At 45.5% G+C, this 12,888-nt stretch overlaps 1 protein-coding gene across 1 annotated transcript in view; it reads left to right on the top strand.

Moving 5' to 3' along the window:
- Window positions 1-448: 448 nt before the first annotated feature.
- Window positions 449-12,888, top strand: part of hmcn2 (hemicentin 2) — a 48,285-nt gene continuing 35,845 nt past the window's right edge. Inside the window, exons 1-13 of the mRNA XM_034594981.1 lie at window positions 449-1,051; window positions 4,285-4,355; window positions 5,269-5,427; window positions 5,883-6,005; window positions 9,481-9,652; window positions 9,750-9,856; window positions 9,947-10,067; window positions 10,163-10,426; window positions 10,549-10,693; window positions 11,092-11,213; window positions 11,458-11,730; window positions 12,122-12,263; window positions 12,532-12,659. Of these exons, the coding sequence (XP_034450872.1) occupies window positions 796-1,051; window positions 4,285-4,355; window positions 5,269-5,427; window positions 5,883-6,005; window positions 9,481-9,652; window positions 9,750-9,856; window positions 9,947-10,067; window positions 10,163-10,426; window positions 10,549-10,693; window positions 11,092-11,213; window positions 11,458-11,730; window positions 12,122-12,263; window positions 12,532-12,659 (2,083 nt within the window). The 5' untranslated portion in view covers window positions 449-795. The remainder of the gene's footprint in view (window positions 1,052-4,284; window positions 4,356-5,268; window positions 5,428-5,882; window positions 6,006-9,480; window positions 9,653-9,749; window positions 9,857-9,946; window positions 10,068-10,162; window positions 10,427-10,548; window positions 10,694-11,091; window positions 11,214-11,457; window positions 11,731-12,121; window positions 12,264-12,531; window positions 12,660-12,888) is intronic.

The following is a 12,888-nucleotide window of genomic DNA, read 5'->3' as shown; positions in this document are numbered from 1 at the left end:
GGGGCTGGCTCACTCTGTGAGATCTTATCTCCTTAGACAAGATGTGTCATGGAGAAACTTCAAGTGCGTGAGACTAACGTTTAATGATCAATAACACTTGTATCCAGATCAGCAACAAAGTATAAAAGGGACAGTGACATTTCTGTGTGGCACGTCAGGTCACCAATGCACCCATTCATGTGCCAAGGGGATATTTCTACGTGTAAAATTAGATTGGTGTCGGCTGAATATAAACGATGGCTATTTATAAGAACCGGGCTGTTACTGAGACAATGTTATCGCCGTGTCCGAAGTTCAGACCGCTCACTGGTAATGTGCGTAAAGCTGCTGAAAACCGCGTCTCCAGGGGCCCAAGTGGATTGAAAAAAAAGGGATTGAGTGAGAGGGGGAATGTTGGACAGGGTTAAAGTCTGGAAGTCACAGTGGGGTCGAGTTACACACACACACACACACACACACTCACAAAAAAATCAGGTTGGGTCTCGGGAACCTTTTAATACCCATCTCCGCCCCCGTTTGAAGCGTCAGAGCACCAGCTCTCCAGGGGCTTTCAAACGCGGAGCCAGTCCACACGCTCCTCCAAACTTTACGCACGGATGTTCTCCTGTGGACGGATTTTTCTCTGGATTCTGATGCGTTTCAGCTGAGGCGTCTTCTTCTGGATATCTTTTCTGCCGATTGGAACAATCACAGAGTTTTTTCCACCCCTTTGAAATCTTAAAAAAAAACTTTCTTATAGTTTAAAAGCCGCACTCCAGCAGACAGATGCAGTAAATCTAAAGACAAGTTGAAAACATGAGCGGTGTGTTGAAGTGCCTGGTGTTGGCGCTCTGTATCAGCGCGCACAGGCTCTTGGCAGTGCCCCGGGTTGAGGAGGATGATGGATCCGGTGATAGTGCGTCGACTCTGGCCTTTGTGTTCGATGTTACCGGCTCCATGTACGACGATCTGAAACAGGTGATAGAGGGCGCCTCGCGGATCCTGGAGAAGACGCTGAGCCGGAGGACGAGACCCATCAAAAACTTTGTGCTGGTCCCCTTCCATGACCCAGGTACTGGTTCATCAAACACACTTTGAAGTAATCTGCCTCTGTGACAGTGGTTGTCTCGAACTCTTGAACATTTTCACTGAATTGTTGTGCGTAATTAAAATCCATTGCAACATTTAACAGCTCCAAAGCCAAAGTTTGCACCGACTTCGTGAGACCCAGGCAAACACGACAGTAATGTAGTGTTAAGTGCCCTCATGTGATTTGAGTTTTCTCTCATTTGCAAAATTTTACTGGCAAAGATCACACAAACAGCAGAGTGCAAACACATTTCAGAACCTGCAGCACATGGTGCAAGCTCATATAGCTGCTTCATTAAAAGTCCACTGATACGGGACGGCACCAAGTCAGGCTGATACAAGCAATCCCAGCAGGACCATGTGAGTCTATGGAGTGGGAGTGGGACAGGTAAGGGTCCTCACTCACCTCCTGCATCTCTCCTGCTATCCGGGAAAGCTGCAGCTTGAAAATAAGAGTGCTCTATGGGGGGAGGGTGTGTGAGCACTGATGAGAAGCATATGCTGTCTGCTTGTGTGTAATTACCCCAATCACCCTCCCTCACTCACTCACCCCTCCTCACCCCACCCTGCTCCTCCTTCTCCTCCATCCAAGCCTCCGGAAAAACCCTCACAGACCCCAGTTTCAGCCAGCCAGGGGGGGTGGGTCGGGGTGAGGCGGTGGTGGGTCTTCACTAACACCACACATTTTGTCTTGTGTTTAATGTGCCCTGCCCCTGGGGACCTTGTAAACTTCCAAGACTGCAAAGAGGCCACAGTGGCTGACAAAGAGGCGTGACAGTGCTGTCAGTGTTTTACAGGAGAGGGGGGGCGACTTGAAAGCTTCGGCTGTTGGGAAATAGATTGAAAATGAGTCAGAAATGTCATGAGCTGACGCACGTCTGCAAGAGCCCTGTATCATTAGTCCCACAAAGATACTTCAAAGAGTGATATCTGACAGTTGGAATAACAAGCAGGGGCACAGATATCACGAGGCTCCACCCTACGTGATGATGAGGGGCCCTCTGTAATAACTATAAGGAAAAAGCTCAAGTTTGTGCACAGCAGTGTTCTACAGCAAAAACAATACGTTCTCTGTGTATTGCCTAATGTTTATTGTTCCATCGTTTGGTCCCAGTAGGCGTCCAACTAAGTGTCCCTTATCCATCATGCAGGGGTCTGCGGCTCCTGGAGACCCGAGGAGGTCACGGCAGCTGCAAAAAATAATTGTTCCGTCATCATCCAAACTCTGAGCAGATTTCAGCGATTTGTGCAAAACAAAAGCGTAACAATTTAATTTAGTCAGTGAACCAGTCTAACCTCCCTTGTGTTGTGTGCGAATGATTTTCATGTCTTGCACAAAAGCTACAGAACGTCACTCTGGTTCTGATGCTACAGATGCTTTTTCTTTCGTTCACAGAGGCTGAGAGAGAACAACTAAATCTCTTGTGTGGATAAACTTGTTCTGTTTGAGTTTGAAGAAGAATCAAACTTTAACATATATATATGTTTAAGTATATATATATATATATATACACTACCGTTCAAAAGTTTGGGGTCACTTAGAAATTTCCTTATTTTTCAAAGAAAAGCACTGTTTTTTTCAATGAAGATAACATTAAATTAATCAGAAATACACTCTATACATTGTTAATGTGGTAAATGACTATTCTAGGTGGAAACGTCTGGTTTTTAATGAAATATCTACATAGGTGTATAGAGGCCCATTTCCAGCAACTATCACTCCAGTGTTCTAATGGTACATTGTGTTTGCTAATCGCCTTAGAAGACTAATGGATGATTAGAAAACCCTTGAAAACCCTTGTGCAATTATGTTAGCACAGCTGAAAACTGTTTTGCTGGTGAGAGAAGCTATAAAACTGGCCTTCCTTTGAGCTAGTTGAGTATCTGGAGCATCACATTTGTGGGTTCGATTATACTCTCAAAATGGCCAGAAAAAGAGAACTTTCATGTGAAACTCGCCAGTCTATTCTTGTTCTTAGAAATGAAGGCTATTCCAATGTGAGAAATTGCGAAGAAACTGAAAATCTCCTACAACGGTGTGCACTACTCCCTTCAGAGAACAGCACAAACGGGCTCTAACCAGAGTAGAAAGAGAAGTGGGAGGCCCCGGTGCACAACTCAGCAAGAAGACAAGTATATTAGAGTCTCTAGTTTGAGAAATAGACGCCTCACAGGTCCTCAACTGGCAGCTTCTTTAAATGGTACCCGCAAAACGCCAGTGTCAACGTCTACAGTGAAGAGGCGACTTCCGGGATGCTGGCCTTCTAGGCAGAGTGGCAAAGAAAAAGCCATATCTGAGACTGGCCAATAAAAAGAAAAGATTGATATGGGCAAAAGAACACAGACATTGGACAGAGGAAGATTGGAAAAAAGTGTTATGGACAGACGAATCAAAGTTTGAGGTGTTTGGATCACACAGAAGAACATTTGTGAGACGCAGAACAGGTGAAAAGATGCTGGAAGAGTGCCTGACGCCATCTGTCAAGCATGGTGGAAGTAATGTGATGGTCTGGGGCTGCTTTGGTGCTGGTAAAGTGGGAGATTTGTACAAGGTAAAAGGGATTTTAAATAAGGAAGGCTATCACTCCATTTTGCAACGCCATGCCATACCCTGTGGACAGCGCTTGATTGGAGCCAATTTCCTCCTACAACAGGACAATGACCCAAAGCACACCTCCAAATTATGCAAGAACTATTTAGGGAAGAAGCAGGCAGCTGGTATGCTGTCTGTAATGGAGTGGCCAGCGCAGTCACCAGATCTCAACCCCATTGAGCTGTTGTGGGAGCAGCTTGATCGTATGGTATGCAAGAAGTGCCCATCAAGCCAATCCAACTTGTGGGAGGTGCTTCAGGAAGCGTGGGGTGAAATTTCTACAGATTACCTCAACAAATTAACAGCTAGAATGCCAAAGGTCTGCAATGCTGTAATTGCTGCAAATGGAGCATTCTTTGACGAAAGCAAAGTTTGAAGAACAAAATTAATATTTCAAATAAAAATCATTATTTCTAACCTTGTCAATGTCTTGACTATATTTTCTATTCATTTTGCAACTCATTTGATAAATAAAAGTGTGAGTTTTCATGGAAAATTGTCTGGGTGACCCCAAACTTTTGAACGGTAGTGTATATATTAAAAACAAGAACACCTCTTATTAAACTGTTCACTTTAGAAGTCTCAGTTTGGGATTTGACAATTCTGCCTTTGTAAACCTGCAGAGATCGGCCCAGTGTCCATCACCACCGACCCAAAGAAGTTCCAGCAAGATCTACAAGAGCTGTTTGTCCAGGTGGGAACTAGGACACGTGGGATGATTCTTCTATAAGAGAGGAACCGCTGTATTGTTACCTCCACCAAGGAGGTTATGTTTTCATCAACATTTGTTTGTTTAGTTAGTAAGCAGGATTGCTCAAAAACTATTCTACCAATTTCCATCACAGTTTGTGAAGGGGTGGGGCATGACTTAGAAAAGAACCCATGAAATGTTGGTGCAGATCTGGATCAGGGGGTGGGATCCAGGAATTCTTTGTGAGATTGGACCCTTATCAACATTTTCCTTGATTTCTCAGAGAATAATTCATGGCTCTTGATTCAGAAATCCATATCCATGAGTTTGTGGCATTTGGTGTAGATCCAAATAAAAATCTGGATCTAGTAAATTTAAATGTAGTTTAGTGTTGGCAGAGGTATGCACTCTACTGAGTGCCATTCTAGTTCCATATAAATTCAATCATTTCCATGTGGGCTGCTGCTGCGTGAAACTATCGTGTTTAATTTTTACCGAGCAGCAGCCACTGTAGCCACAAGGGCTGATTATGTGATAATGGTCTACACTATTATGTAGTGTAACAGTAGAGAAGAAGTAGAGTCAGCAAACTGACTCAGGAATGTGTTATAATGGCGAGTCCTATACTGAATTAAACAAGCTTTTATGTACGAGTTCAATGTTTCTTAATTTTCAAAAGGTGTATTGTTTTATTACCTCTCTAAAAATGACAGTGACTTTAATGAGTATTATGTTTTTTATATTTCCTGTTCAATATTTTCTTTAGCCGTTTCATTATATTTTAAATTATATTCTAAAATTAGAATTATGCTTGAGTTATTCAAGAGTAGAAAACAGTCTGAGTGAAGTGTAAGACGAGATATTTAGAGTTTATTTCGTCCATCTGTGTTTGATCGTGTGTGATTCTGTCACTAAGGGAGGGGGCGACTGCCCTGAGATGAGTATCGGAGCCATAAAGAAAGCCTTGGAGGTGTCTCTGCCTGGATCCTTCATTTATGTCTTCACTGATGCCAGAGCCAAAGACTTCCGCCTGAAAAGAGATGTTCTGCAGCTGGTGCAGCTCCGTCAGTCACAGGTACACTCAGGGGACCTCACAAATCAGGGCTAGAGTCACACAGTATGACGGCCTTTTAAGGCCATAAATCAGAGTCATTCAAATTGTACGATGGAGGTTCCTCCTCAGTCATATATACATCATGTTAAAAATGTTACAATAAGCATTTCGTTCCTCTCTTATCTGATGTTAGCAGGAAATCGGTTAGATTGAAAGTCCAGAGTTGAGAGTATCTTTGCCTTTATCACATGCTGCAGTTAAAGGAATACAGTGGCATGCTGTGAAAGATCTACATTCCAATGAAGTTCCCCCAACGGTCAGCTGAGTCTCTTCAATAGTTACTCGGTCTCAGCCCCTACGTTAAGCATGACAATGAGCATTAGCGTCACTTTGGAGCGAAACTGAGAGTGATTCCGTGGAAAGCAAACACGACACAGTGGTAATCCTCTTAACTCTCCTGCCCCCTCCATTCCCAGGTGGTGTTTGTGTTGACCGGGGACTGCGGGGACCGCTCCCAGCCCGGCTACAGGGTTTACGAGGAGATCGCGGCCACCTCCTCCGGACAAATCTTTCACCTGGACAAGCAGCAGGTTAACGAGGTGAGAGCACAAGAGTCTCACTGCAGTGCCACTGAGAACACGGCAATGATGAGAAAGTTACATTCACCGACTTTGTAATAAACCAGTAGAACTCAGTGGTGTGTGTGGATATGAAAAGGGTTATATCCCCTAATAAAGAGGAGCAGCAGGAGCTGGAGAGAGATCACACTGTCTGACCCACTGATGTAATAACAGCGATTTCATTTAGTGTAATCAAATAATTCCAACGCCGATATTAAACTTGCTGGTCACATGATACGGGTGAGCGACTCTTTTATAACGGAAGCAGTGTGTAACAGGAGCCGTGTCTGAGAAGCCAAAGACGGTGGGGGCTCACTTCCCAGGCAGACGTAAAAAAGAAGCCAGAGTTTCCTCTGGAAGAGACACTGGTATCCTGCATGTCAACACAGGAGATGCAGGCCGGGCAGCACCAGGCTGGAGCCAGCAGCTCTGTGCACTGGTGGCCCACTGAACCTCTGAACTCTGATACGTTTGTGTGGAGGGCAGGGGGGTCTGTTTTGTGTCAAGTCATGCTTAAACAGATGATGGCTGTGTGTGTGGCAGCTCAGTTCATTATCACTCCATAATCCTTAGAGCTGTTTAAAGAGAGTTTGAATGTAATTCTGTTTTTGCTGTATAAAGGGAATAAGAAACTCACTCTAGCCGTCGCACCTCGACCCCAGATGGCTTTGTGCTAAAGTAGCCTGGGGTATTTCGACGTATTCGTGGTGTACGGTTACATGTAAACATGTGCATACTTATGGACAAAAAAATGTCTTGGATCCACATTGAATTACTGTGTGTCAGTCATTTTTAGACCTGTGTGATTATAGCTCTTGGGTGGCGTGCTTTTACCAAATTAATGCAAATCCTTTAATCCTTAAAAACCTCAGAAGCACTACAGATCTAACCAAAAATATTCCCCCTTAATAGCAGTTTAATAAAGTGGGGCCAAATCAAATATACAAAGTCTTTCTGTAGTGTCCAGGGGGAGAGCGGAGAGAAAACAGACTGCTTATTTTACTCTCTAATCCCAGGATATGATCTGTCATGGCTTCCCTCCTTCCAACACAGCTGCCCTGTGGTGTTTGGCTCCAAGGCCTCACACAACAGTTCATTGTGACCTTGACGTATCGCACTCTTTACACTCTTCATATGTTTGACTGGCTCTGATTAACCAGGGAGGCTGCTAACGAGAAGAGAAAACCACTTTTATGTGCTCTCGAACTTGGAATATGATCTGTGCTCTTCACAGCACTGATGCCATCCGTCATCGGTAGCCTGAAGTGCTGATCAGAAATAAGGGCTGTAATGTTTTAGCCTTCAGATGATGTCCGCTTACTGACAGAAACATGCTTTTAGAGCAGCATGTAAATGAAAATGCAGTTCTGCATTGTGGGCTCTCGGCCAGTTGTTCTGTGCCTTGAAGAGTCGTTTATGACATCGTCCTCATGCTTTCCTCATTATCTGGATGCAGTTGTGAGTTCAGGGGCTGGTAACGCTTGTCAGACATAAAATGAAACACAGGTAACATTTATCTTCAGTTGTCTTCCTGAGTGTGTTAAACAAAAGGCACCGTTCGAAGTGTAGGACCCTATTTCAAATACAGACCAAAATGTGACAGGAAAAGCTTCGACAGGTGTCTCCCAACTCTCACCGAGAAGCAGCAGGGCCTCCATCTGTGACTGATTTGCTCTAACAACCTTGATTTGTAGTGGGATCTTCCTGCAAAGGCCAGCGGTTGCAGTGTTAAAACCCGGGCAAGGACTAAGCTGACCCTGCCCACCGGGAGGTCTGGAGTCAAGCTGTTCTGCTTAACCGCAGACCATCTATTTGTTCTGCTGGCGACGTACCTGGGCCAGTGAGGGAGAACACAGCATCACCTCAGCCCCATGCTTTCTCTGGCCCATCTGTCATGCATGCTTCTATAAATAGCAAAGGGGGCTCTTTCCTATAGCAGCCCTGTGAGCCCGTCGAGCTAAGACCCGCCGGATGATGTTTCACAGGACTTAAAATCCTCTGCATTCCCTGTGGTTGAGGAAAGGAGTGGCTGCAGAACTCAGCGTGCTCCTGGAGACCCACCGTAGCCCGGACAGCTCATCGTCCCCACCTCTGTGCTCCACTTCCTTTTATCTGAGGTCTAAGGGCAGAGCGATGCCCGCTGCTCTCCGCTCTCTTGCTTAAGTAGACACTGTCCTGAGGCAGATGTAGGTCACTCCTGAGCAGTTTCCTGCCCTGCTGGTGATGGCTGCACATGTGGCAGACATTACAGCTGTTTCCAGTTGTAAAAAAAAAAAAAAAAAAGACAGGGCGAAGGGAACCAGCTGCTCTCAGCGCCCAGCGGACCTGATAGACAAAAAGCTATCAAAGGCTTACCTCCTTTCAGTTTTTCGTAAATGTCTTAAAACGTGTTGCCGTTGGCTCGATCTCCTAGCGCCCGCTGCAGAAATGTTTCATTGCAGACGCAGCTCTGCTTTAATGCCTCTCCACACAAGGTCAAAAAAATACTAGACAGCAGTTGCTTGTTAAGCGTTTGGAAGATGGAAGACATTTGGTCCATTGTGGCCACTGAAATGATACTGTGAAATGCCAATAGCTTTTGCTGCTTCTGTTTCATTTTAGAGGAGACAAAAGGAAAACTGTGCTCTCAGTCAAAAGTATGATGATGATAATACCCAGAGGGTGAAGCACCTGTCAAGACTGAAATTCTATCGCGTCTGATATTTCTCTGGAAAACTACCAGGGTATATACTATGGTCTAAGTTAGGTTTGGTTTTACCATTATATATAATCAAACTGTCCAACATTATTTTATATTTCAGACGTGGTGAAGGGACTCATTTAAGATGAAAGCCTCCCACATCCCTAATGTGTTGCTATCTGACCTCATCTGGCTTCTGAATCTTAACCGATTCAGCAGAAAAGTGGGGAAACAGCCACTTCTGTCCAAAACTGATCCTAAAATTAGTCAGGTTGATTCTGTGGAATATGAACTTTTACGGGTATTTCCAAAACAAAGGCACATCTTCCCGCATTCACCACTGCTTTCTACTCCGAGGAACAAGCCTCATGATTCATGAAAGCTGTGCGGGAGGGGGATGGCTGGCTGACAGACTTCCACTGCGAGAGACACTCTTCTGGGAATACATGCTTGAGAGTTATCAGTTTGACAGTTGAGCTGTTTCACTTTTCCTTTGTTTAGGCAAAATCCCTCTGAGGGATACTTCTGCAATGAAAGAATAGTCCGAAGACAAAGAGCAGCCTGCTGTTTGGGCAGGGAAGGGGGTGACAGGGGTTCAGTCAAAGGTCTTAACGGCATCCTTCCTGTGCTTGTTCCGTCTTTCTAAGTTGAAAGAGGATCCCTGAAAGTTTGAGTTTGAAAGATTCCAGTCTCAGCCACCGACAAATGTGTTTTCCATCAGCATGACATTTCTCCTTTACGGGTTGTGATGGCCTTTTTTTCCCCTCCTTCCAGGTTTTAAAGTGGGTTGAGGAGACAATTCAGGCATCGAAGGTCCACCTGCTGTCCTCCAACCATGAAAGTGCACAAGAGAACAAGTGGGAAGTGCCCTTTGACCCCAGCCTCAGAGAGGTCACCGTGTCACTAAGTGGACCAGCACCACAAATCGAGCTCAGCGATCCATTTGGTAGACACCACATTTATATCCTTTTCCCAAAATTAATTTACATTGCCCTAAAATAAGTGAAGACATCTTTCACACTGAAATCTTCCTGTTCCTCTAGGTCGTGTAGTTGGAGTGGAGCAGGGCCTTAAAGAGCTGTTGAACATTCCCAACTCCGCACGTATTGTCAACCTGAAGTTTCCCAGACCTGGAGCCTGGAAACTGAAGGTACCTTTTTGGTGAATCATTCGTAAATCTTGTATCTTTGACAGTTTTATGACGGTTGTCTAATTGAATACTTTTGCTCTATTTCTAAAGGTGAGCTGCAGTGGGCGTCATACTCTGAGGGTCACAGGAGTCAGTAATCTTGACTTCCGGGCTGGCTTTTCCAGTGTACCAGTTTCTGAATTCAACCACACCAGGGAAAGGCCAGTAAAAGGTGCCTGGCATATTTATTTTAGCTTCTTGAGGCTTATTTCACTGGGAATACTCACAGCAGATGACCTCATGGTGATCTTTCTTCATCTCCCCCAGGACTTCCAGCCCACGTTTTACTGAAATGTACTGGCCTGAAGCCTCCAGGTCAGCTGAGCCACGTGGAGCTGATGTCAGGCTCAGGACGCTCGTTGCGCACAATCCCCGTCCCACTGCCCTCTGACCTTGGCCGACAAGGACTGTGGAGTCTCCCGGAGTTCCGCACTCCCTCTCAGAGCTTCTTCATCAAGGTGACAGGCAAAGACGAGGAGAGCTACCGCTTCCAGAGGCTGTCTAGTGTCTCTTACACCAACATCGTTCCAGGCAAGACAACCCCCCCCACCACCACCTCCCTGCAGACACATCTTACCAAAGCCACTCCACAGTGTCTCTCACACCTCATCAATCTCTCCTATGACCTTTAACCTTTCCTTCCTCTCCTGTAGATCCCCCAGCTGTGAGCATGCCTGATGTGGTGAAGGGTTTCTACATGCAGCCCACTGTGATCGCCTGCTCCGTGGAGAGTGACGTTCCCTACAGGCTAAGATTTAGCAGAAGTGGGATTACACTGGGAGAGGAGAAGTTCTTTCAGTGAGTTTTTCGCTCTTCTTCAGATTCCACCAGATGCTGCAGCTTCATGAGCCCATTACCTGCAGTAAAAACACTAATTAGGTCAGTTAGCACGTCTGTAGAGCATTAGTGCTGCTTGACTCAAGCTTTATTGACTCATCTGTCAGGAAACAGGTATACAAAGTACAGTTTGTGAACATTACATGTTCGGTTGTGTCATCTCCAAAATTAACAAAGTGCCTATTCTTTCGTGGCTCTGACACTCTGCTTTGAATTACATTCATGAAATTAAGCTGACGTGCAGTGAAAACTATTTCCAGCGTGTGAGTGCCAGATAAACTAATTGAATGTGATGTAAAATGGGCTCATGTTGCGATTGTCATACTCCAGCCAACGAACCAAGCATGTCTTTGTAACAGGAACTCTGCCATAGCATCATGGGAGATTGCCCACGCCTCAGCCGAGGATGAGGGCCTGTATGAGTGCATTGCGCAAAGCAGCGCAGGACAGGGACGTGCCTTAACCCAGTTGACTGTTCGAGGTATAACACTCTTACACTAATGCACGCACGCACACATACAAAGACAGCATTTTGCACAAATGTATCACAGTTGCAGCAAAGCTTTGAAATCAGTTCCAAACATTTTTCTTAAATTCATGGCTAAAACATCAAGGTGATACAAAGCAGGCCAGTACAAACATTTGGATGCAAAGTAAACTTCATCCGTACTGTTTGTATCACGGCTGATAACACTTGTTTGATGTTTTGGTTGTGTTTCAAACAGAGCCTCCTCCGGTCCTGAAGCCGGCAGTCAATGTGACTGCCGTGGTGGGAGGCGTCGCTGTGCTGTCCTGCCAGGTAGAGGGATCCATGCGCTACAACTTGACCTGGCATCACATGGGTCGTACCATTCGAGCCCGCGCAGGAAGAGTAAAGCTCCTGCCGGACTCGTCCCTGCAGGTCAATGGGGTGCAGACTCAGGATGCTGGGGAGTACCACTGTGTGGCCACCAACGCCCACGGAGATAGCAGAATCAATGTGTGGCTTCTCGTCCCAGGTACGGTAGGACGATACCCCGCAGGCCATCTGCTTAAACGCTTAACACGCTGAGGGCCTCATGGCTCCTCTCAGGCGGCCGTCATCTGTTTTCCATTATATGCTCAACCTCCTCGCAGTCAGATCGAGCCACTTCCTCATCAGAAAATGTTTCTCATCAGAACCAAGTGATGCATGTTGAAAAGAGTGGCTTCATTTCAAAAATAACCAAATACATGTGAAACTTGTCCTCACTATGATCCAGGAGTCATAATGTCAGACATGAAGTGCTTGGTAATTGCATTGAAGCGCACATCATTAGGAGCTTAACGCTTGATGGGGAAGTTGTAAATGACATCATGCAGCACTGACGAGACCCTGAGTCACTTGCCTCTGTTTGACTCCACTTGTAGAGGCTCCTTCTGTGGTGGTTCACCCACAGAGCCAGGCGTTCTCCCGAGGGGACGAGATCCGCCTCGTCTGCTCGGCGTCCGGCTCCCCCCCTCCCCAGCTGTTCTGGAGCCATGGAAACATGCTCCTCACTAATCGGCCGAGGTAAGGGAACTCTCAGCCCACTCAACACCTCCGGCGCAGCGGAGTCAGAGAGTCATTATATTCAACTTCAACAACATCGACTTCCACATCTTGTTTGCATCACTTTGTAAATTCACATCTACTGATCTGAAGTCTTTTTTTATTCCTCCAAACCACAAGTGTTATATGTCTCAATGTGTAAAAGTTGATGTATTCAAAAAACACGTCTCCCATGATATCCAAGAATTGAATTGAAACAAACGGGAGTTCTCACGATTGTATAATACAGGCTGAGTATAAACCAGTATGGAGTTCTGACCATTGGAGGGGCCCTCCCAGAGGATGCTGGGAACTACACTTGTCTGGCAACCAATGAGGTTGGAACTGCTTCCCAATCCATGTCACTTACTTTTGCAGGTAAGTCAACATTATTGCTGTAGATGTCACATGGTGCCTGTGATATGACCTGCTTTTGTTGAAATTAACAGTTTGGAATCTCATTTATTTAGATTTCTGTCCTGAATACTATTTTTTTGTCTGTGTTGTTGACTATTCCTTAGCAACATTTGTCCTGAATTAATCCCTGAATAGTATCCATTGTGAGTCGAGCTCTGGCTTTGAGTAGAGCACAAGCGACTTGTGGCCA

The sequence above is a fragment of the Hippoglossus hippoglossus genome, chromosome 9 (assembly GCF_009819705.1).
Source record: "Hippoglossus hippoglossus isolate fHipHip1 chromosome 9, fHipHip1.pri, whole genome shotgun sequence".
NCBI classification, from domain to species: domain Eukaryota; kingdom Metazoa; phylum Chordata; class Actinopteri; order Pleuronectiformes; family Pleuronectidae; genus Hippoglossus; species Hippoglossus hippoglossus.
The sequence above is the reverse complement of the archived record's forward strand: the minus strand, read 5'-3'. Positions and strand labels throughout refer to the sequence as shown.